At 45.5% G+C, this 25957-nt stretch overlaps 1 protein-coding gene across 2 annotated transcripts in view; it reads right to left on the bottom strand.

Moving 5' to 3' along the window:
* Positions 1-1714: 1714 nt before the first annotated feature.
* Positions 1715-25957, bottom strand: part of PGM1 (phosphoglucomutase 1) — a 47433-nt gene continuing 23190 nt past the window's right edge. For both annotated transcript variants that reach the window (XM_029618918.1, XM_029618919.1), the window contains exons 4-11: positions 24833-24958; positions 20260-20450; positions 12304-12458; positions 9995-10110; positions 7600-7735; positions 6241-6424; positions 3452-3586; positions 1715-2339 (exon numbers count right to left, since the gene is read on the bottom strand). In XM_029618918.1, coding sequence (XP_029474778.1) covers positions 2250-2339; positions 3452-3586; positions 6241-6424; positions 7600-7735; positions 9995-10110; positions 12304-12458; positions 20260-20450; positions 24833-24958 — 1133 coding nt within the window. In that variant the 3' untranslated portion in view covers positions 1715-2249. The remainder of the gene's footprint in view (positions 2340-3451; positions 3587-6240; positions 6425-7599; positions 7736-9994; positions 10111-12303; positions 12459-20259; positions 20451-24832; positions 24959-25957) is intronic.

Raw genomic sequence — 25957 nt, forward strand, 5'->3', positions numbered from 1 at the left:
TGTTGATTCCCACTGGCCAGTACCAACCCACCCTACCCCAACTCACAAGTGCAGTTCCCACTAAGGCAACCAGGCTGGGGGGCCAGAGCACGAGAATCCCTGGGCTGCAGTTTTAACTATAGATTCTGCTGCTAAGAGCATCTTATCCCAAAGCTATTGTACAACCTACAGGGAGATCAGCACCAGCAATATAGCAGGAAAGCTCCTAGGAGCTAGAACATTTAGATTTTTCTTGGTAACAAAGAAAATCTAGATTTGCTTAGCCTCTCTCTATCCCTCCTATTCTTCTCTTCAAGTCTAGTTGGGTTGATCTTTTCCATATCAAAAAGAACTAAATAGAGGAAATATGACAGACTCCAGACTCACTTTTTCTCCTTTGATGGTCGTTTCAGGTTGGTTTTGTGGTTCGTGCTTTACAAACTGGCTGTTATTCAAGGTTTCTGTGGTTTGTAAAGAGGAGGAGCTGCTGTTGTTGGAACATATGGTTCTTATACACTCCGACATCATGAACTCTGAAAACATACACAAATCATCATCCCCCCCCCCCACCCCCCACTCCCCAAAATAAAATAAAACACACACACGCCAAACTCAGGTGGCTTGATTCAGTCAAGGAGATGTTTGTTGTTTTTCCTCCTACCCCTACAAGAAAGACATTTTTTATTTTTTTGCTACTGCTTTTGGAACAGTAAAGGAGAATAGCAATGTATGAGATAATATTCACCTCTGTGTCCTTCATTTGTATACCTTCAATTCTCTAGGACTTCCTAAATGTTCAGGGTGGCATTTTCTTTCTGTGAGTAGGAACTCTGCCAGCAGCTGCCACTGGCAAGAGAGAAAATTGTACAGAAAATATAGTGCGAAAGGCTAAGCTGACAAGAATGGAGATCACTGTTTGAACTACATTTCCCATGCTGCTTTGCATATTATAGTGAACATGCTGACATCAGTTTAGACCTTTGCAGCTGCTAATTAATTGACTGGGATTCATGCCCCAATTAAAATAGTTTAAAATAATAAAAAAAAAAAATTGCCCTTTTGGAAATTTTGCATTTCAAGGCTCTTGTAGCTATGCTTTCACTTCTGGCCTCACGCAAGCCCTGTTGCGCCATTTTTATTTCAAAGTTTTTCTTGTAAAAGGACTCTTCTCCTGTTTTAGCAGGCTCAAATCATCTGTCTTGGAACCGCGGTAAAGTGCTAAAACCGAGACACCATCCAGCTGCTGTTATTCACTGCCTCATCACCTCCCTTCCCTGTGCCAGGGATCCAGTTATTGGCAAACAGTGTTGATTCCTAAACCCGCAGGCAGTCTTCCTTTTTGTTCCCCTGGCCCCAAGAGCATTTCTCGGGATGAGCAGGAATTACTCAAGTGTGATGCACAGAACAGTCTTCCAGTCCTAGCTTGCCTAGCTTAATAAATTAACTCTCTATAGTAGGGGATACCAACGGGCTCCATGTCACTTGGACAGGCCGACCCACAGCCCTACTTATGCAACAGTGCAAATAATCTTAAAAAAAAAAAAAAAAGAAGCAGGATTCTATGGTACACAATGAGATAAACTAGGACTGACTTGATCCATCCACATGACGTAGGCTGGAGTGATCGGTCCAGCTCCAATGATAAATTAACATTCAGAGCTATAATTCTCAATTTTCTCTCACTAAAATACTTAACAAGTTGACTATACTGTTCAAAAAAAACAAACCACCACGATAAGCTTTGACGCCAGCCTGTTTGTCTTTAATATCCAATAATGGCTCTACAACTCGTACATTTGGGCTTAACTGAAAAATCTGTGCTATGATAAACAATGGCAAATAAAAAGTCAATTTACATATATATTATCTTCTTTTTAAAAGTCTGGAGAGAGAGAATCTGACATTATTCTACAGAGGCACAGATTTGTTCAGATGCACAACTGAAAAGTGTACTGTGTATTCCTATAATAATTTCGAATGGGGCTCTTCAGGTAGCAGAGAAAGTTGATGTCAGCTACTTGTCCTTTACGGTCTTAAGTCTCACGACCTTGTTAAAACATGTAAACCCACAAGGTCACTGCTGCCAGCAGGACCGCTAGTGTCAACGGTTTTATGCATCTGGATCGATGAGTTTGGGAGCACTCGAATGCTTTCTTAATTGTAAACGTTTTCTAGGACTGAAACTGCACAGTTAAGGAAGATGGCAATGGCTGGGACCTGGATTATCATTTCTTCTTTTTTTTTGGCCGCACTTGTTCTTCTCAGGCCTTTTATGTGATGACTGTTGGACTGGTACGCCCGGTTCTTTCCTGCAGCTTGGAAATCTTCAGTGCAATGGTGATAAGAGGAGACAGCATGACCTGCACAAAAGCAGTAATGACATAAAACCAGGCGGTAAGTGAGCGTTCTGTGCAGGGGACATCTACAGGATTCGCCTACTGCTCACATACAGGCTGATACAGTAAAAGTCGCGATTCAGTAAAAAAAAAAAAAATATTCAAATTAGGGCCCGCGGTAAAAGGAGGCGCTAGGGACACTAGCGCGTCCCTAGTTCCTCTTTTTTGACAGGAGTGGCGGCTGTCAGCGAGTTTGACAGCCGACGCTCAATTTTGCCGGCGTCGGTTCTCAAACCCGCTGACAGCCACGGATTCGGAAACCAGACGCCGGCAAAATTGAGCGTCCGGTTTTCAAGCCGCAGGCCGATTTAAATTTTTTTTTTTTAAATTTTTAATTATTTTTAACTTTTGGGACCTCCGACTTAATATCGCCATGATATTAACTTGGAGGGTGTACAGAAAAGCAGTTTTTACTGCTTTTCTGTGCACTTTCCCAGTGCCGGCAGAAATTAACGTCTACCTTTCGGTAGGCGCTAATTTCTGAAAGTAAAATGTGCGGCTTGGCTGCACATTTTACTTACTGAATCGCGCGGGAATAACTAATAGGGACATCAACATGCATTTGCATGTTGCAGGCACTATTAGTTTCGGGGGGGGAGGGGTTGGACATGCATTTTTGACGCTCTATTACCCCTTACTGAATAAGGGGTAAAGCTAGCTCGTTGAAAACGCGCGTTGAAACACGGGTTAACAGTGCGCTGCACCGGAGCGCACTATACTGTATCGGCCTGTTAATTTGTGAGAATTTTGAACTGACCCCATAATGCCTGTTTTCTAATGGGGGTGGGTTACGAGCAAGTGCACAGAAAGAAGAAAACCTAGCTAGGAACCTGAGAAACGAAATAAAATCCAAAATCCAATCCAATCTTACCTGAAAATGTTACTCCTGTGTCCTCCAGCCTCTGCCCCTCACTCTCTCTTGTGATTAAGACAACCATAAGACCAATAAAAACGTGGTCACGAGCATTGGAGAAAGTGCCGCACCATCTGGGAGTTATTACGATTTACTGAGGGCTCTCCTTCTCTGTCTTTTGAGTGGGGGGTTACTTTGGGTAAACGAAGTGCTTCACCCTTACCTGTGGGTCTTCATATATTTTTGAAGGATCTTTCTCGTAGCTGTCAATGTACAATCGAATGGTGGCGCCAGCACTTCCCGTACCACTCAGCCTGAAGATGATTCGCGAGCCATCAGCAAAGATTATTCTTAGACCCTAGCAAATAGGAAAGGCAGAGGACACGGCTATTTAACTCCGCTCGTGGTCAAGGTGTCTCCCTGGCCCATGGCACTCCTGCCCACAACACCGATAACACGGAGAGGGTAATTTCATGACAGCCCACCTAGGGCTGAACTCTGTGAGTAGAACACACACACAAAACGTCAGCCTTAATTTAAAAAAAAAAAAAAAAAAAAAAAAACCGGACTTACCTGCAGGAATTGGCGAGGGTACCCCGTGCGGCATGAGCGTGCACATACATGTGCCTTGCTTGGGAGCAGGGGTTAGTGTGTGTGTGCACACGTTTACGTGCATCCTTTAAAAAAATTGAGAATTCTGCTCCTAAGTGGTTTCCCCGCGCCCAACTCCGCCCCATTCAAGGTCACGCGAAATAACTTCTGTGTGCACTTGTACATGTACAGTGCCCACCCACTCCCCGGGTCATTTTCAAAAAGCCCGCTTTGGTAGATTAACCTCCCAAAAGTCTAACTTGCCAAAGAATGAGGCTTTGGAGGTGGTTCTGTAAGAGATAAAATGATTATTTTCTGCCACGAAAGTCGACTCTTCAAAACGAGAGGGGGGTGCCAAACTCGACACGGTGAAGGAACCTGCTCAAGGAGTCACAGAGCAGGGCCCCTGTGCTCTGTGCTATCTGCACCAGGCGGGATTATGTCCAACAGATTCCAACTCTTGGGTAAAATGTTTGGGATACTTCTGCACATTTGGTTCGTACTCGGCAGGGACATGTTAAGACAGGGGATAATCGCAGCCGGCGACATCTCCGGCGAGTGCCCTGTCACAGCTCGTGAGAGAATCATCTAGCACCAGGCATTGCACTGCAGTTACCTTCACACCGTAGGACCATGTTTAAGCATCGCCGCTCTTAGGATTTATGGATTAAAAAGCTTTGGCGTGCCTTAGAGTGCATCGTAAGGCCATAGAAATTCACCAGTAACCTCAAGACATCATTTTCTGGTAATGTTTCCTTTTCACACATGGTAATCCCGTTTCTTCTGTGAGGCAGATGTTAAATCTAAATCCACGGAGGCTCAAGGGATCAGACTCATCACAGATACATTAGAAATTGGAGCACGCATTTCTCGGACAGGCTGCTGTGGCCTTTGCTCACTTCCAGGATCCTGCAGCTGCTCTAAACCTGCAACCACATCATGCACATTCTTTCTAACAAGATGGATTATGCTATTGTAACTGGTAAATTCCTAGCACACATGTATTGTCCCTTCTTCAGCCCAACATTGTTTATTTTACTTCTGGTGCAGGATCATATATGGAAAATTCAGTAACTAGGGGTCCTGGCTAAATTCGTGGCTTCTAAACAAACCATTACTATTGCATCTCTTGTTCCAAATCTGTTTATATAGAAATATAGGTCAACAAAATATGTTGAAGGTAGCACATTTTCATTGGATGATACATGCGGGACTGGCTTTTGAGAGTAATATTCCCTTCATCAGTTCAGTGAAAGCTGAGCTATTGAAAATGATGTTTAAATATACAAGTATATTGTAGGCTGGATTACACCATTAATGTTTGTTTTCAAAGCCAGAAAGAGTTGTAGTGTACAAAAGATGGGTGGACTTGAGGGGGAGGGGATTATAACTCTTCAAGGCTAATCACAAATGTATTAGGTTAACCCAATAAAAAGGTCTCATCTACATCTGGTTTGTTGACCTTTACTTCTATCTAGCTACAGCAGGGCTGGCCAACGCCAGTACTTGACAGCCAGACAGACAGACTTGGTTTCAGGATATCCAAAATGAATATGCATGAGATAGATTTGCATACAACAGAGGCAGTGCATGCAAATCTATCTCATTGTGGATATTCGGAAAACCAGGCTTGTTTGTGGCTTTTGAGGACCGGAGTTGGCCACTCCCGAGCTAGATTAACACAATTACCGCATTAACTTGCTTGTGATCAGTGCTCCTAAAACCACAGGTCAGCCCAGGCACAAAAGGTCTTGGGCAGGGCTGACCTTAGAATGGTGCAGGACCCAAGGCGAATCAACTGCAGCAGGGCCTTACAACAGTGGCCAACAGGAAATTATGGTGTTGGGGATGGCGCTACCATGACAGTGTGAGGTCCCCCAAAGTGCAGGGCCCAGGTTGCTCACCCCTGTTTGCCACTCCCCTCCCCTCCTCGGGAAAGCCTTGTGGATAGGTCAGAGGTAAACAATTCTGGACCTCCAAAGCTGGCTCTTAGGGTACACACAATGAATATTCTTAGGGTACACACAATTAATATTCATCAGACATGCCTGCATATATTTGGTCTAAGAACCAGCTTAAGTTCCAGTTCTGAGTATCCTGAAGAAAACTCAGACCCGTTTCTGGCTCTGGAGGATTAGAGTTGCCCATCCCTGAGACAGGGCACATCCCAGAGGCCCCATCTATCATCACACGCTCTTTTTTATACGACCAAAAACAAAATAAAAACTTTGCTTGGGATCGTTCCAGTTTGATTCCCATTCTCCTGGTCACGATCTAACTGGTTGTAACGAGGATGAAGCCAATGGAACAGATACTGAAGGAGGGTAGCACCGAAGACGGAAAATTGATTGGCGACGGCTCTAATTTATTTTTTTTAAGCGTTTACTTTAAAAATATCTTTGTGACATGCACATTTCTCACCTGGTTCCTTGAAATGCTTCCATCTACAGGGTCACTGTACTCAAAATCGTCAGCTTTCTCCACGGCGTAAACCTTGTCACCAACAGCAAACTGCTGCCCTACGAAGGAGCGATCAAACATCATAGTCTCCAGGTCTTTCATCATCTTGCCGGCTGCACTGGCGTCCACTTCCTCATAGTCGTACCTAGACCCCGCCACCATAGGACAAATCAGAAACGTTTGATGTGAAAAACAAGCAATCAGTGCTTAAGTGCACTATTACAATTCTTATTCCGGCGCAATATGTAAGGCGGTTGAGATTTCAGATTGTGATCACAAAAAGACAGGAAGTCGATTTTTGTGAGTTGTATGTTTCCAATTGATATCTTGTCAACGGGAGGAATAAAGGCCAAGGTATATACGTGTGTGCACGAAAGAGAGAGAACATTTGTGAACCTCATTTTATCTCTGCAAATGCTGCTGGGCGCTCACCTTTCAAATCTCTTCAACAAATATTCAATCACTCTATGGGTTTTACCGCTATACTTTTAGGCTTTTGAGAGGTCATCCGGATTGCTGCTGTACTTCTTCATGACGCAGATGCAGAATTAGGACACCTAAAATCTGGGCTTGACCATTAAGAGGGTCATTTTGAAAGCTGATTTCTGTGGGTAGCTTTTTTTTTTTTTTTTTTACCCCACCCCAAGTGGCTTTTTGAAAATTGACTGCCCTCAGTGCAGGTAAAAGAATGCATTTTCAAATCTACGCAGGTTATTGTCCTTTAAATTCTTTTCCCGCACAGAAAGCAGATGCAACTACTGCGGCTATTTCGTGCCCACGGAAATAATCAAAGCAAAACCACGCATGCAGTTTTGTTTTCCTTACTGGTGCAAATCTTTCCAGTAAAAAAAAAAAAGTGATTTGCATCATCGCAGGCAGTTTGATTACTGTCCCCCTGTAAAAGCTAACCTTTCGAAGAGCAGGAGTTCCACGGGGGCAGAGTTTTAAAAAGATAATATTTGGGCTTGGGGGGACAAGCTTCTCCGCCACACAACTTCCCAGCGAACGTTCCTGGCGCGCCATCAACTCAAGGCCTCTGTCTGGATCTGTACCGCCACCTAGTGGTTAAAACAAAATCTCCAGCTCCTGGCTGCTTAAGAGCAAAAGTGCTCGCTCCGTATTTTAAAGCCGGAAGTGGCGAGGGCAATGGTCAGACTTACCCAGGGAAGGCGATTTACTGAAAATAAAAAAAAAAAAGTGACCCTGTTCCTATAGGACAGACTCGGCAGGGTCAGACTTCAAGCCGCACGATTTAGTCGGGATATTTCGTAGTTCAAGAGCCACTCTCTGCCTCCAAACCACGGTCTGGCCGCTTCTTACCGTGTAAAGAAATTCCGCCCGTACTTTTGCCAGTGGTCCTTCAAGATGTCCTCCACACTCTGCTTGCGAGTGGCGACAATCGACAACCAAGCAAGAACAGCCCACAGCCCGTCTTTCTCACGGATATGGTCAGAACCTGCAAAGGGCCAAGAAAGAAAGTGACAGTCTTCAGAGAGCTTTCATACAGAGGGGTCAGACCCCAGAAGAAGTTTAAAAATCCCGACGCGCTTCAGGAGGGCAGGCCTGGGGGGGGGCTCACCGGCAGTGCTGGTCTGATCCTCCAGCCAAGTCTCCAGTAGCCCAGGGTTGGCTGGGGATGCTGTGGGGAGGGGGGCAGAATTCATAGCCTCTGGGGATGAGGGGAGTCAAGGTCATCGTTGAGGGCAACACCTGGTGGCCTGATTCGGAGCCCATGATTCAGTGCTCTGGAAGGATCCCCATGGGGGTAAAGTATGCATTAGGGTTTCAAAATGAATTCCAGCAGGTGCCTGAATTTACCAGCTGCAAACTTCAAAAATTGTCCGGGTAACAGAAAAAAAAAAAAAAACTTCACGAAGGTCACAGACAGAAACTGGGGAGAGGCAGGGGTAGCATTGCCCTCTCACAGAGGCACCGAAGCAGCGAGTCATGCAAGGCCTGAGTGATCTTATGCTGTGGCACCTGCAGCCGCAGGAGGCCCCATGCTGCCTGAGGGCGGAAGGAGCACATTAACGGGAATAAAAGATAGGACAAAGTAGTGAAGGCAGTTGATTGAGAGTATAGCAGGTCTAGGAGTAAGCAGTGGCAGTGCAGCTGCAAGCGGGCATGCGTCAGAGCTGGAAGGAAGCAGAACCGCACTCGAAAACAGCAGGCAGTGAGGTGGCAGCAGTTTTTGCCGTGAAGCTGGTTGAGAGGATGCCAGGATTGAGAAACAGCAGCAGCAGGTGTCATCGGGCAGCCTGGTACAGGGCCAGGAAGGAAAGGGATCCAGGAAACACTCAGAGCAAGAAGCAGCAGTACAGCGGCCTGTGCTCCGTGGCTGAGAGGTGCATCGTGGCTGGTGTTTCACCTGAGGAAATGGACTTTTTTTTTTTAATTGCCCGTCCAATTTTTTTTTTTTTTTTAAATTTATAATATACGCACATTCACAAAAAAAAAAAAAGAAAATCTAAAAGCTTCATGGTGGAGAACAAGTCAATACACACAAAACGCAAACTCAAAGACAGAGACAGACCTAAGCATGTTAAGAGACAGGAAAAATGCAAATTAAAGATACTTCTCCTGCTGCTTGCTAATTACTAAAGAATCGGGACAATCCAGATCAAAAGCCTGCTTAAACAAAAAGGGTTTTATGGATTTCTTGAACAATTTGGTGGACACCCTAGTTCGTATCTGTTCTAAAACTCTGGGGCCCGCCACAGATCCCAGTGCACCAGCTTGGAGGGTGGGGGGAGAACTTCCAATAGGCCTCCATTTATAGGGTCTGAAGGAGCGGGAAGGTTTGGTAAGCGCCTGACACCGCATTCATCCACGGAGGAGAATCGTTGTTCACCAGCTCATGCATCCACACGGCTCGCTTAAAACGCAACTCTGCATCCAGCAGGCAAGCAGTGCAGGGATCCGCAGACCCGCGTCCGCAGGGTGGGTCTGCGGATCAGGCAAGCAGTGCAGGGATCCGCAGACCCGCGTCCGCACGCCTGTGCCCTGCTGGTGCGCAAGGCCTTCCCGGGGCAGGGTTAGGGAGGGGTTGAAAGTTCAAACGGACGTGCATAGGCTTTCCTGAAAAGTTCCCGCGCACGGCAGACGTGCGAGTGCATGCGGGTAGATTTCACGGAATCGCTTTGACTCGTGAGCGTCAAGTCCGCTTTGAAAGCTGTTGTAATTTCTGCACGAATTTGCCAGCTAACTTATGGGGCGAAGTTACTAAATTACCCCCCCCCCCTCCCCCAGTATTAAGTGAAAATTAAAGCAGCTTTATAAAGACCCGTGCACTTATTGGCAAGTTTCTGCTGGGAGGGAGGGAGGGGGAGGGAAAGGTCAATGTGAAAATCTTTCAACATGGAGCATAAATTAATCTTAGAACAGATAATCTTCCCATATCAGTCTGGCACTTCTAACTTATCTACACCTCTTGCTTGAAAAGATGCTTCTGGCCCCGGGAGTGCTGGGGAGCAAGTTCAGCTCCTCGTTTCATCCCCCTGAGCAGTGGCCGAGTGAGGAGGTCCCAAACTTCCTGCAAAGAATTGAAGCTCCCTATCCAGGGCTAAAACGTAACCGGCCATTTACAAAAAAAAGGACGGCCCAAAACGTTAACCGGTGCTGCCGTGCGGGTCGCGCCCAGGAGAAATGCGGAATCGGCACTGAATTACCCTTACCACACCCCCCCCTTAGAAGCAGAAAAACAGACAGCGCTTACCGGTACCAAAACTCTCCTCCCCGCACAGGGACAGCTTGTTCGCATCCATCAGGTTTCCAAAAAACTTCCAGCCGGTTGGCGTCTCGTACAAAGCGATCTTTGTAGCTTTGGCCACCCTTCAAAAACAAAAAAAATAAAAATGGAAAAACTGTGCATCGCGGCAAGGTTACGACACTGCTCATAATAAACACATTATGCTTTGTGGCAGAAGCAAAGCGGACAGTTTTACATTCAGCAATTACCTTAGAATAAACCCCCCCCGCCCAAAAAAAAAACGTTTGTTGTCCTTTCCTTTTTTTTTTTTTCTGACTTCAATGTCATTTGATTATCAGTCGTTTGGGACCCGGCTGCACCAGATTCCCATCGAGTGACATCTGGGACTAGGTCATGTTTACCTTTCAGGAGTTTTTACCCAAACTAAGAGTTTGAAAATTCGATATCCATTACGATAAAAATGCCCCCCCCCCCCCCCCCCCCATCGTGTAGCATGCTGCGGGAGATACGAAACCAAATGATTATTTTGGCAATTTCCTCCCTGCTCCGTCGGAACCAGGACCGAGGGCTGACACCTTGAGCCTTTTATTTCTTCCCTCGTGTTATGCTCCCTCCTCACTTTACTTTAGTGCAGTCAAGCCTCGGTCGGAGGGGCCAAGCTGGCATCTTCCAGGATCTAAGTGCAGCCATTAGGTGTCACTGTTCCCCAATGACCGAGACGCCCTATCACCCCAGGGGCTGTGAATGCACCTCCCCCCCCCGCAGCATTCCCAGCGCTGGATGGCCTATGAAACAGATTAGAGTTTTCTTTTCCCTCTACAACCTGAGCCAGTACAACCTGGAACTGTGAAAGAAACGAAGCTGCCGTGCATCGTTACTTTCTGCTGGTACAACCAACGGTTACTGCCGTGGAAGCTCAGCGCTGGAGCTTGGAAGGTTCCGAAGTTCGTTCCTGGGTTGGTTGGTTGTTTTGGCCTGGCACGTTCCTCCTGCTCTTTTGGGCTTCCTTCCAGCTCAGTTGGAACCGGCCTCCTATGGGGTACCACCCGGTTTTCACGCTATTTTTGTAGCTGCTGCAGAGATGGGTTTTGGCCAGGGGCCACAGACCACGGCTCTCTCTCTCTCTCTCTCTCTGGAACCCGATGCACGTGCGCCTCGAGTCTGGCCAGTAGGTGTCAACGTTGTGCAAAAAGCTGAGGTTCTCCCCGAAACAGAGGCTGTGAACGCTGCCTCACCAGCATCTCCAGCCCCTACCGGACTGTTCAAAGACCTTTCTGAATGAAGCGTCTGGAAAATTTGGGAGTTTGTCCCCTCGTTCACTGCATTTTAAATCAAAAGGCTTTCTCGATTCAAGTGCACTCGTGTGATTCAGTTTCACCAACTGTTCCGAGATGCACTATCAATTCTGGGAAATTTACAGCTGTAAAGATCCATAGTTAATGCCATTTCTTCAGCCAAGTTGAGATTTGGCCGGCCAGATGGTGCGATTTGAAAATCCTGCTGCGCTGACCAGCCCCGAGAGAGCCGCATAACTGTTTATTTGGCTAGAAAGTTATCGAGCTAGCTCGGGGGCGAGCGGGGCATTCTGGGGTGAATTTCAGTATTATCTGGATAACTTTTAACGAGGCCGAATATCCCTGCAAAGTTAGCTGGATAAGTTTATCTGGCTAAGGGCCTCATTTACTAAGCATTTTCCCCATAGTCACAGAATGAGACAAAAGCATTAGTAAATCAGGCCCTAAACTTGGTAACTGGCCAGCGGCTGAATATGGCCCTGAAAAAGTGTTTAGTTTTCAATACTACTTGATTTTTTATTTATTTTTTTTAACAATAAACTTGAGCTGGGCATTTTTCACTGAAACACAGCCCATGCTGGGATTATTTTTTGTTTTTTTTTCTCTGTGCAATAAGTGCTGTAGACACTCCCCCTTCCACCCCTACAATAGAAGCCTTTTATATCACCAGCACAGCAGTTAATTTTGTTTTAGCCTGTAGGAACTTACATTGGTTCTACATATATCCCCAAGTTTTGGAAAAAATCAGCCAAATTATCTAAAAAAAAAAAATCAATCACAATTATCTCGGTACACTTTTGGCTTAGTATCAGTGCAGGAAATGATTTACTGTCACTTGAATGTGGAGTCCATTAGCAGGCGGGAGTACCAGCGCTTTTCCATACTTAAAATCATTTTAAGCCAGTGTTTGGCACAGAGAGGTCCAAACATCTTCTGCTGCTTGCGCTAAAAAAAAAAAAAAAGTATGAAAGCCCACACCAGGCACAAGACAAAGCCTTCTTGACCACTTTTGTCCCCTACCTATCCAGTGCTCCACTGGTGGGCATGCTCCGCGCAAACCCTCTGACCCCGGTCTGCTGGAAGTAAGGGATACTGAAGATATTGGCAGCGATGACGGCCACGGAGTCCGAGGGGTTAACGAAGAATCCGTGCTTGCCCAGAATCATGTTACGGTCCTGAGAGAGAAGATCAAAAGGGAGGCATTAGGCTTTTCCACTGGAGAATAAATCCCGACTCACCATCCTTATTAAATCAATACACATATCCAATAAGGGCTACACACAATAGAATGAGGTAATTTTATTGTTTTATTTATATATATATATATATATATATATATATATATATAAAATTTCCAAAACTTGGAGATATATATATATATATATATATATACATATATTTTATTTTATACGGGAAGGACAAGTTGAGTTGGAATTCAGCAATGACAATGGGATTACCGTTCCTCTTCTTGGGGATACTGCCTCGAGATCTCGGTGAAACAAAGCGTCACTTCTCAAAGATCTCACGCTCTGCCTCAGCGTGACCTCTTACACAGAGCTGGGGCAGGGGTTCTTGAACACCCCCGGAAAGGCTCAGTGCCAACCGCTGCCCTGCGGGAGACCACTGGATACCGTGGAGTGCAAAGTTGGAAAAAGTTGTCCCTGGTCTCCTGCTAAGATGTTTTCCCAAATGTTCAGAAAGCAAAACACAAATTTCTGGGCGGCGGCTGCAGGATAATACTTGATCCAGGACAAATTCGGCATCCGGTGGAATAGGAGCAGGCAGGCAGAACAGGACAACAGTGCCAGCGAGTCCTAAGGAACATTTCAGAGGTCAGAGCAACAGCGTTTGATCCACTGAACCCAAGATAAAAACAAATTATTGGAGTTTCTCCTTCCTGCCGCAGCAAAGGTGGCATTAGGTAAACTCGGAACGAGGAATTTCTCCGTTTCGAGTTACATGTTCCCAAAATAAATTTCAAAAGTGCCTTTCGAACTCTCCAGGCTTGCCGCTTTCTCTAAAAGGACAACGTGAGGGACCAAGGAGTGTGATCAGCAGATAGCTGCAACATGAACTGACCGGTCCGGCGCAACGTGCTAAGGGACGTTCAGCTCCTGTTCTGATACAAAGGGGCCCAACAGCCCAATCCATGGGCTGAGGATCTCCTTTATTCCAGTTTTTTTCTCCATTGCCCGTAGGATGCTTTCAGATCCTAAATTCCCAGGCACTCAGGTGCAGCCCAGTTAATTCCGATAAATACTTTTAAAATTCTAACATTTCCTTTCAACGATTTTACATGCCGTCGATTCTGAAATACAGGTTTACACTCAATTCTTTCTTCATGCCCCCTCTCTCGGGCCTTTTCTAGCTCAGATTCTGCTGCAGCCCGTTGTCAGAAGGGTGACAATTAAGTGCCAAAAAATAAAGTCAGTATGTCGGAGATCTCGTGCGTCCCGGCGAGGTGCACATGAAGATAGAGAGAGGACGGGCCCGTGGGATGGACTTATTCCAGCACTCTTAGCTTGCTGAAGAATTGCCTCTGCCGTGGCACAATAACTATTTTCTATTTACTTAAATTAACCCAACACCAACGCAGTTCCTCGGGACTCTTCAAGTTAAAATGGAAAAAACATTCTGGCTGCGCGTGCACAATGAGGAAAATCTTCCGCACTACCTGTGCTGTTACAAGCCGGACCCTGGCATGAGCAGGTACCTTGTCTGTATTGCGCAAAAGTAGAAATAAATCTGAGCTTTCTAGAATACAAAGGACAGGTTTCCGTACTCTCTTCAGTCACTGGTAATAACAGCAAGGTTGCGAGTCTAAGCCCCACCACTGCAATTACAACTGTCCGCCCACCGGCTGCCCCTTCCAAGCCAGCACTCACCCCCTTCAGAAGGTTCTCCTAGCGCAGGGGCTCCCAACCTTTTGGGGAGCCTGGACTCCTTTTTCAACCTGTGCACCCCCACAGGCTTCTCCTTAATTTTTACAAGCAGTTAAATGCCATAGGGAGAAAGGATTACAATAATAAGAAACAATATGATGCACCCCAGAATCATTTGCAATAAGAAAAAACATAAGAAAACATAAGAACATGCCACACTGGGTCAGACCAAGGGTCCATCAAGCCCAGCATCCTGTTTCCAACAGTGGCCAAACCAGGCCACAAGAACCTGGCAAGTACCCAAAAACTAAGTCTATTCCATGTAACCATTGCTAATGGCAGTGGCTATTCTCTAAGTGAACTTAATAGCAGGTAATGGACTTCTCCTCCAAGAACTTATCCAATCCTTTTTTAAACCCAGCTACACTAACTGCACTAACCACATCCTCTGGCAACAAATTCCAGAGTTTAATTGTGCATTGAGTAAATGTATAAAAAGTAAATGTATAAAAATTTATATTAAATAAGGAACGGTTTGTGATTATAAACTTTGTTCTCCCTTCTGCCCTCCCCCCTTCATGGCCCCTTCCCAAGTACCTTCCCTCCTTCCCTCCACCTACTGCACCATCCTGTGTGCTCTCCCCTCCTGCTCGTTCCTCCTCTCTGATTCTGTCCCTCCTGCCTTCCCAAGTGCTCAACTTCCTGTCCTCTCCCCTCTCCAAAGCGTTCCCTCCTGCCCCCTTCCCTAACGCCTTTCCTTCTGTCCTCTCCTTCCTGTGTCCCTGGTCTCTCGACTGCACTCCTCCTTCCCCGAGTGCCTCGCCTCTTGTCCCCTTCCCCGGTCCCCTCTCTCTCTCTCCTTCCCTCTTCCCATGGCCCCATCCCAAGTGTTTCTTCATTTATTTGGATTTATTGCCCACCTTTCTGAATAAGGAATTCACCCAAGGCGGGGACGACGACGTGTTCGAAAGGAGTCTGAAGGAGCCTTCAGTACGGAGTAAAGTGGATATTCATCAGCAACGGCGAAACTAATCCGGTTCTATGTTTTACTTAAACTTGAAACAAATCAACAATGGGACTAAGTAAAATCGACACAGGACTCATTAACAGGCCGATACAGTAAAATCCGCGGGAGAGCCAGCGCTCCGAGGCGAACGCCCGCTCTCCCGACGCGCGCTCATGCCACTCTCCTGGGCGCGCGATCAAGTATTTAAATGAGGGCCCACGGTAAAAGGAGGCGCTAAGGACACTAGCGCGTCCCTAGCTCCTCCTTTTTGACAGAAGCGGTGGCTGTCAGCGGGTTTGACAGCCGTCGCTCAAATTTACCGGCGTCAGTTCTCAAACCCGCTGACAGCCATGGGTTCGGAAAATGGATGCCGGCCAAATTGAGCGTCCATCTTCCGACCCGATTTTTAATTTTTTTTTTTACTTCTGGGGCCTCCGACTTAATATCGCTTGCTGTATAAGGGGTAAAAACAGCACGTCGAAAACGTGCGGCCAAACCGGGGCTAAAGGTGTGTGCTCAGCTGAGCGCACTTACTGTATCGGCCTGTAAGTAAGAATACAAACATCTCAGCTCAGCAGTAGCTTGCAGCAGCATTGTCAAGGCGCTCGCAAAAATATTGATTGCAGCAGCTGTATAAGGCACCCCTAGGTGCCCAGCAGTTTATAGCACTTCCTCCTCCCCCCCCCCCCGCACTCCTCTCTCAAGGCCACGTCTCCTCTCCTCCCCTTCCCCTTTCTGAGTGCTGATCCCACTATGGCCCCTCTCCTCTGACTCCTCCCTCAATGCGCATGTAGCAGTGGCCAGAAATGCTCCCCAGATCACACTCCCCCGCTTGCTGCTGCCTCTGGTCGTGTGGAGCAGCAGCCTGTGAAGGTGCTGGTGGCAGTGCCCTTCCCCTTCCCCTCCTCCTTTTGGTGGCCATCAGCCGCTGGTCTGTACTTCTTGAGGCTGGGATCAGGCAGCCGAGCCTTACGGCAGAGCTCCGCCCAGGTGAGGTCAGCCCGCTCCTCTTCTCAGCAGTTGCACGTTGGTGGCCTCCCTTCTGGCGGACCCCTCTGCAAATGGTCTCGTGCATCCCAGGTTGGGGACCACCGTCCTAGCGCTTGCTTTGGTATCTTTACCATCTGTCGAAACATCAGCAATTGGGTGGAAAACACTGCAATAATTTACTTTTCTGAGAACTAACTTTCCATTGCTCGGCATCTGACTGCTGCCATCTTCTATGTATTTTTATAAGATTTTTAACATCCCTGGGGTTACTTGGCTTCAACCAATCTTTCCTGCTGTCAGACGATTCTCACCAAAGCCTTAGTTCAAACTCAAAAGTCTTTAGCTTATGTTTCAAACGGAACACGTCACAGTGTTCTGAAATGGTTCCCTGCCTTCTTATCTAATGGAACATTCCAAGTCAAACTAGGCAATCATATGTCTGATATCTTCCATATCGAAACAGGGGTCCCTCAAGGCTCAGCACTATTCAATATCTATATGATCCCAAAGTACTGGTGGACTTAGGAATTACATTCTTCCTACGTGCCGACGACATACAGTTCTACATTCCATTCTCCAAATCTCTTGAAAATAAAGCAGCGACACTTTCAACCTATATGAAAGCAATTCAGCAGGAACTAACAGTAAACCCTAAAAAGACTGAAATCATCTGGCCAAGCAGAAGCTCTTCAACAGCTAAACTACTGGCTCCAGACCTGGATAATTTCCAAATTACGCCCTCAAATCAAGTAAGGGATTTAGGTATCCAGCTAGAAGAGGAAAAGCACATCAATAAATTAATTAATACAGGTTAACACCAAGTTGCGTATATTACATCGGCTGAAACTTCTATTAACTTTTAAAGACTTCAGAATTGTATCCCAAACTCTAATTTTCTCAAACCTAGACTTCTGTAACTCCTTATTTCTCAGCCTTCCCGCATGCCTCTTAAAACCATTACAAGTACTACAAAATGCCTCAGCAAGGCTCTTGTTAGGATTAAGGAAATTCAATCACATTACATCCTCGCTAATTTCTCTACAATGGCTGCCAATACAATCCAGAATCTATTTTAAAGTATTAACAGTAACTTTCAAAATAATTCACTCTAGTAACACCAGTATGATGGGTGTGACATTACAACCATTCACACCGCAGAGAACACCAAGATCCCAAAATAAAGGACTACTGGCTGTGCCAACAATACGGAGCACACACCTGACGCAAGTAAGAGATCGTGTATTTTCCATAGCAGGCACAAAACTCTGGCATTCTTTACCTGAAATGCTATGATTGATACCAGACAGAAAAAGTTAAAAGTGAACTAAAATATTAGCTATTCAAAAATGCATAAAACCTAACATTAACATCAGAAAGTAAAGATCTACAATAAAAGAACAGGAGATACGAATGATGCTTGAGAAACTAATTAACGAGATATTGTAAGAATCTCAATACAAAAGACAGAATAATAATTCTGGTCGCCGCATCTCAAAAAAGATATAGTTGCGATGGAGAAGGTACAGAGAAGGGCAACCAAAATGATAAAGGGGATAAAACAGCTTCCCTATGAGGATAGGCTGAAGAGATTAGGGCTGTTCAGCTTGGAGAAGAGACGGCTGATATGATATGATATGATAGAGGTCTTTAAGATCATGAGAGGTCTTGAACGAGTAGATGTGACTCAGGTTATTTTCACTTTCGAATAATAGAAGGACTAGGGGGCATTCCATGAAGTTAGCAAGTAGCACATTTAAGACTAATCGGAGAAAATTCTTTTTCACTCAATGCACAATAAAGCTCTGGAATTTGTTGCCAGAGGATGTGGTTAGTGCAGTTAGTGTAGCTGGGTTCAAAAAAGGTTTGGATAAGTTCTTGGAAGAGAAGTCCATTAATGGCTATTAATCAATTTTACTTAGGGAATAGCCACTGCTATTAATTGCATCAGTAGCATGGGATCTTCTTAGTGTTTGGGTAATTGCCAGGTTCTTGTGGCCTGGTATGGCCTCTGTTGGAAACAGGATGCTGGGCTTGATGGACCCTTGGTCTGACCCAGCATGGCAATTTCTTATGTTCTTATGTGAAATTTATCTTGTTCATTTTTATTTCTACTTTATTTTATTCTATTTTATTTTTGTACTTCACGTCCTGTTTTTCATCTTTAACTAATACGTATTTGAACAATTCATTTGATAGAGGTTAATGCCTGGTAATGAATACTTCCTATGTAATCCATCATTATTTGCAGATTTATACCTATGAAGTAAGTTGTGCTCGCTGGCCCACTGCTGGTGCACGATCCCAAGCACAGCTTGACGCGCGTAACCTTTTTAAAATCCAGCCCAAAGGGTTTAGGCTCCTAACAATTGGGGTTAGGCTCCTAATTTGGCTCTTTTGAACATTTACTAGGGTTGAGTATCTAAGTTTAGGATCCTAGTTTCACTATCCTCTCAAATTTAGGATCCTAAAAGTTGGGTGGCTGTGGGGCGGAGTTAGGGCAAGAAGTCAAAGTTAGGAGCTGAGCACTGATTTTCAGAATAAGGCACATAATTTAGAAGCCTAGATCTAGGCAAATAAATAGCAAGCTTTCATGTAGGAGCCTAACTTTATGTGAATCTTCAGCTGAAAACTTAAGCATCTAAGTTTGACTGAAACAGGCACCTTTTAGAAGCACAGTTTTTTTTTGTTTTTTTTTTTAATATCGGGCTCTTAAAATCCACTTTGTCAAAACTTGTGTTAAATACCACATTCTGCTCTGTCAAAATTCAGCAACTCATGAAGAGATTCAACAAGAATTAGCTCCCTGTCCTTTATTTTAAACCTTTCTTCTGAAGGAAGGCTGCCCCTGTGCTCTCTGGGCCAGATTTTGTAACCTACGCCCGATTTTATAACATGCGTGCGCGCAGGAGGGGTTTTAAAGGGTTACGCGCGTATAATGGATGTCTATGACCTAAGTTTAATATGGGACATCCGAGGTCCTTGTTTTCAAGAGCTGCTCTCACAAAACATGCACCTTTGGAACGGGCTATTCAAGTCCTTTCCAACAATGCCAACATCATCTTTTTCGAGAACTCCTAGTCAGAGCTGGGGCATTTTGAAATTTTTGTAATCCTTAGAAAGGGCTACAAACATGGTCGCCATGTTTCCCAGGTTGAGGTCAACATCACCGGCCGAGGGCATCAGATGCAGCAACTCTGCCCCCCCCCCCCCCCCCATCCAAAACTGGCACCGGAGCCTCCGCACTGCTGCTGCAGCCTGCATAGGTTACAAAATAAGCATCGAGTCAATGCGGAAGCACTAAAAAATAGACGAAAAGCATGGATTGACCGCTGGAGGCTGATACTGCCTCCCCAGCGCTCCTAATGTGTCTGCACGCCAAAAACACAGAACAGAACAACACAACGTCAGTTCAACAAGCCCTTGCTGCCACAATAAAGGCTCCACCACGGGAGACCCTCCCTGCTCCTGTGACTGTCAGGAGGTTTTCTTACTGGGGGAACCTCCTGCATGAGGTGTAAGTTAATGACGACAACAAATAAGCTCGCTCATTTTACAGGCTTAATGGCACTCTGTAACCCAAAGCAGCATGGACTGGACACACAGTGAAGTTATACTGAATACACTTTACTCAAGAAGGTGCATGCACAGAACCTTTTACTGCAGAGAGAGCAGCATTTTCATGCATAAATCGGGCCATGTGAAAAGTGCCCTCCCTCAATGCAGCTAGAGGCAAGCGTGCTGATCAACAATGCGCGACTACTCTTAGTCACGTTTCCTGGGGACATATTTAGTTCGGAGAAGGGAAGGAAAAACCACATGCATAGGGTTGCATTTCCAACTCAATGAGCATTACTTTTCACACCATAAGCAGGTGAAAATGTCCACAGATAACTCATACCGGTGGTGAGAGCACAGGTGCATTTTCACTCTGCGACTTGGTACAATGTCCACAGGTAAAATAAAAACCCCAAAAAAACAAAAAACACCTGTGGACAATGTACAAAATTGGACAGTTTGGGAACGGCCCCCACGCTGTATTGTTGTGAGGTTGTAGCGTCACCTGAACAGAAAGTGGAGTGCAACTGCTCTCTCATTTACCCCGTCTCCATCAAAGGCAGCTCCAAAGTCGTGCTCTCCCATCTTCATGGTTTCCACCAGTTCATGGGCGTACGTCAGGTTCGGATCAGGGTGGTGACCACCAAAGTCCTCCAAAGGTACGGAGTTCACAGCTGAGTTTGCGGGGGCTCCCAGCTCCTCGCACAGGATTTTCTTCACATACGGTCCCACAACTAGTGCAGAGGAAAAAATGTATAATATATATAAAAACACAGGAAGTGGGAAGCATGCATGCAAGTAGCCCAGCAATATGCTGGCATGATTGCCAAGAGATACACACGGTTCTGGAATTATCTATACGCAGATAGATTCTGGACGAGAAGACCCTAGTTTTTGATGCAACGAATTTTGCTAACAAATTTTTGTCAACCCAGCTCACAGCCCGAAATATTCCATCGCGAGCAGAAAACCTGACTGATCCACACCTTCTCTCCGCCCCACGACCCCTCTGATATGTAGCCTCAGCACATGTCTAAAACCTGTATACGTAAGCATGCATTACTGACGTTGCCAGCTCAGAAAGTAACAGAGGCATCTAGGGCGGACCACGAGGGTGACATGGTAAATCAGCACGGAGGAGAACTAGGGAAAACCTTCTCCCGCGGACACTCCTTGTGACCCTGGCAAATCTCGATCTCCTGTTGCTTCAGTTACCCACTTAGACTGTGAGATCTTTGGGAAAAGCACAATATTGTACCTAAATTCCAATAATGCTGTAAGCCACCTTGAGCATCATTTGGAAAAGCAGGCTAAGAATAAAAAAGCATTATTAAATCGTGTTATAGTGTCATAGAACTGGATCTCTACAGGACTGTGGGGCTGATTAAATGAGAAGTCATCAAAGGCTATGTTTATGGATCAGCTCATGGTTGAGGTGGCATTATCCATCAGTGATGCACCGTTTACACAGAAGCAGTGGAGGTGCTGGTCTTCAGAGCATTAGAAGAAGGTCACAGCCTGTACACGTATTTTCTTCCTCTGTTTTTACTAATTATTCTTCATACACCACCAGGCTCAGTACAGCATTTAATGGAAGCAGAGCAGACATACACCGTGAAAACTCAATGTAGAAAAAATAGGTCACATACAGAGTAGGATGAGGTGGTTGTTACTACGTCAAGGGTCCCCATCCATTAATCCAAGGCCTCTCTGGGACAAACCCTGGATGACACAGACCTTTCATTTATTTTAAAAAATGTCATAGACCACCTTCAAGTCCGAAGCCCAGTCAAAGCGGTGTTCAACCAATTAAAATGCAATAAAATACAACAGACATATTATAGCAGTGCAACATTACTCAGCTAAGAAACCTCACAATAAACCTTGCCACCACTGATGTTCTAGCACACTTAATATGCATACCGCTGAAAAAAGAGCCACATCTTAAGTCTTTTTTTGAAACCTTAAATATTCTGTTTCTTGTCAGATTTCCAATAGCAGCTTAATCCACAAAGTGGGAGCCACTATGAAAAAGCCCTTAAGATCTCAACTGTGTCCTTTGCACCACTCTGGTTGAAGGTATGATGAGCAGCAGTCCCCGACTAGAAGGTAAATTCCTCCCAAGACGATAACCAGTCAGCTTCTCACATAAATAGCTCAGGCTCACCCCTCTTAATACCGCAAAAAGCAAAGCAAGCACCTTAAAGTGCACACGTGCTTCAAATCAGGAGCCAGCGTAACACGGACAACTCTTGCTGGAGTTTTTCGTACAGCAGCCCAATACAGTTCTTGTCACCGCATTATGGGGCAATCTGGAGCTTATAGATTCAACGCTGTGGCAAACTCAACAAAAGCCCATCATAATAATCTCGAAGGGAAACAACTAGGGGATGAGTTAAGTCCTTCACCCTCCAAGGCAGGCTGTCGTTTTCGCATCATTTGAACAATCCTGTGCCTCTTCCTCCATCTTAAAGCCTTAAGAAAGACCTCCTCAGATTAAGGTGAAATATGAAGCTCTGAGCATCCCATCTCCAAAGACCTTAACTAGAAGCGTGGATGAAGACTTCTCTGGTACATGTGGGACAGCGCAAAGAGGAGCTCGACCAGGAGAAATGTCTGCTCAGGTTTGAGGGAAACGTCTAAACCAGGGGTAAAAGCAAGCAACCCCGGTCCTCATGTGCTGCAAATGGGTCTGCTTTCCAGGATATCCACAATGAACGTGCGTGATAGGTTTGCATAAAATGGGCCTCCGACGTACGCAAACGTATCTCGTGCAAATTCGTTGCGGATATCCTGAAGACCAGGCCTCTTTGCGGAACTCAAGGATCAGAGTTGCCTACCTTTGCAGGGGCACAGATACAAGCCGGATGCGAACGGTGCCTCTTTGCTGGAAGCAAGAGGGAACATTGATACATGAAGCTGCCATGCTCCATGTGAAAAGGGCAGGATGGGAAAAAAGGAAGAAAACACAAGAGCTCAACTTGTGATGACCTAAGAGCCTTACTGTGACGTGTGGCTGTGTATTTCTTGAAGCACTTACCATCAGGCAAATATTTCAGAGTTTGACTAAATGTATTCATTGCTCAGGACAGCCCCCCCACAAACAGCCTAGACAAATTCTGATGTGGGTTAGCAGGACACAGAGTTACTGCAATTTGGGTGAAAACACTTGCTTTTTTTTTTTCTTTTGCCACATTGTATGGTCTGTTGCTTTTTACGGCTAGCCAGAACGGGGACATTCTCTGCGTGCCCCCACGCAAGCACCGGCATAATTCTCATTTTAGGCTCCAGAGCAGGCTAAGACCAGGACACCCAGTTTGTAGCAGCACCTGTCAGCACTCAATATTGCTTCCACCGAGACCTATCTGGCAGATACACTGCTGACTCTGCAGGCCTGCTATCTATAAAGATGTCACATTTAGCAGAAGCCCCTCGTGTACTGTAACTCAGGAGAAATTAGGAGGAGAGAAGCAGAAACACAATTAGAGCTGTATTCCTCCCCAAAAGCTAAATAAATACATACTAAGCAACTTTCCTCAGTGACATCAAGGGGCCTGAGTTTCAAAGCCATTTACATGCAGAAACCCAAACGTTTTACGTGCGCAAACGGCTGGGCTCAGTTCACATAAAAATATGTGGGTAATCAGATTTCACGCACACTTTTATGCAAAGTGGAGGCAGGCGTTAAGGGAGAAGAAGCTGAGGATCACACGCGTGCTTTGACGCGGTAATAAAAGCATGCACGGAAGTTAACCCGCTCTGGAGAGGGCAGGTGGGGCTTTCTGTGACTTTCGTTTCTGCCTGGCCCAGGCCACTTATCCGGGAATTTTCAAAGCAAAGGAAACTTTTCCACCCAAGTGCACCTAGAAAATGAGGAAGATAAAGTCTTCCTGCAGAAGGTACGTGCAGACCTTACCCCAGCGTGCACAGTCAGAATGGGGGCGGGGGACCCCCGTTAGTACATCTGGCTTTTTGTCATCAGACTCATCACCCAGCCACGTGACTTTATTAAAGATTCTGTAATCTTCATTCTCTGGCCAGAAAACAATTAAAAGCTAATCCATGCACTGCACTGTAATGAACAAGAGACTCTCCCCACCTCCTCACCACACTTTTATTTTTAAATTAAGACCACACAAATTCAGTAGCCAAACTAAGCATTCAGTAGCCTGCGCTGATGGGACGTCTGCAGCTGTGAAATCCTGTAGCCAGTTTGCAGAGCGATGCTGCATGGGTGCTTTCCCTCTGATAAAATTGCCTACAAGGTCCGTGGGCACATGCCCCCCCAATATTTCTGCAGGCAGTGGAATGGGGGCAAAGCACTGAAAATCCAGAAAGTGTACATATGTCGTTTTCTCCCCCATCTGAAACACAACTCCTCAGAGCGGCTTTTTAATCTGGCTGAAAGTTTCCCCGGCACATGGAGGGGAGTGGGGAACAATTTAAACCAGGGCAGTCTCACTGGTCAACTTCTTAGTTGGCTAAATCCTAGTCACCTTACTGTTTCCACCTCTCCCCCACCTAAATCTTTTTGGAAAGTCATCTGCTGCACTTGGGACAAAATTCACGTAAGGAAGGTAGTGCAAGGGCACCAACGAGTTACAAGAACGCCCTGAGAGGAAGCGCCGATCTCTCCCTACGAAGGACTGAGAACCCCTGTGCCCAAATCCTTCCCTGCGGTCTTCTGCCAGACCATATTCTCAGCAGACAACCAGACGCACAATATCTGCATTTACATTTTGATATTTCCAAGCTTTTCAACTAAAAATGGCCCAATCCTTCTCGGGCTGAGGTCACCTTCCCCAGGGCAGTTGCCAGCCTATGGTTCACCCTCCCTCCCAGATATTCCTTGTTGCAATTTGTTTTGGTCTCTGGAAAGGGGGAAGTGGAATATAAACAAACATGATGATGATGATGATGATGATGATGAAATGAGCATCCGGACCGATCCATTGGGCAGGCCCAGATGGATACAACAGCCCCGGAGCTGAAAAGCACTAATATAAGGGATTCGTTTTTCAAGTGACTCGTTTAAGACCCGCAGTAAGGCAAGAGTTTTCCTTTAACCCCACATAAGCTGCAGTGTGCCCGTACGCGGCGGGACGCGTCTTCTTACCTCCGTGCATAGAGTCTATCCGAATCTTCAAGCGATTGTGTCCCGAGACCAGCTCCTTTAGCGCACTGAAGTCAAAGATGTTTCGCAGCATGGTAGCGTAAGCTTCCACAGAATCTACAATCTCAACTGGAAAAAAAAAAACAAAAAACGCTAGCTATAATATAAAAACAGTTACCGCAGTGACATGCGTACTTGTGGCTTGACAGTTCGATTTTACATTTGCAATTCCATCTGTGGCTGGCATTTCTTTAACCTGCCATTGAACTAGATTACAGAATTGACCGTGTGTCTTCTACCCTGGATTCTGAGGTTGGAAAAAAAGAAGGCCCTCTCTCATCAGGAGCCTCTCTGTTTCTTTTTAAAGCCTCATCCTTCTACTGGAGAGAACTGCCTAAAAGCAAAATGCAGAGCAACGTGCATCACAAGGCTGAACTGTGTACAATTCTGGTCGCCGCATCTCAAAAAAGATATAATTGCGATGGAGAAGGGCGACCAAAATGATTTATTTATTTATTTATTTTTAGTTTTTAATATACCGATGTTCTTGTATAATATACAAATCACACCGGTTTACAATGAAATCAAACTGACGCCTCCATGGGCGTTTACATTGAAACAAGATAACAGATGTTATGGGGGGCAGAGGAAACTTGGAGAAAGTTACAGCAATTGAGCATGAATAGCTAAATGGAGATAACTAAAAATGATAAGGGGGATGGAACAGCTCCCCTATGAGGAAAGACTAAAGAGATTAGGACTTTTCAGCTTGGAGAAGAGACGACTGAGGGGGGATATGATAGAGGTGTTTAAAATCATGAGAGGTCTAGAACGGGTAGATGTGAATCGTTTTTTTACTCTTTTGGATAATAGAAAGACTAGGGGGCACTCCATGAAGTTAGCATGTGGCACATTTAAAACTAATCGGAGAAAGTTCTTTTTTACTCAACGCACAATTAAACTCTGGAATTTGTTGCCAGAGGATGTGGTTAGTGCAGTTAATGTAGCTGGGTTTAAAAAAGGATTGGATAAGTTCTTGGAGGAGAATTCCATTACCTGCTATTAATTAAGTTGACTTAGAAAATAGCCACTGCTATTACTAGCAACGGTAACATGGAACAGACTTAG

This window comes from Rhinatrema bivittatum, chromosome 10 (genome assembly GCF_901001135.1).
Source record: "Rhinatrema bivittatum chromosome 10, aRhiBiv1.1, whole genome shotgun sequence".
In the NCBI taxonomy this organism is placed as follows: Eukaryota; Metazoa; Chordata; class Amphibia; order Gymnophiona; family Rhinatrematidae; genus Rhinatrema; species Rhinatrema bivittatum.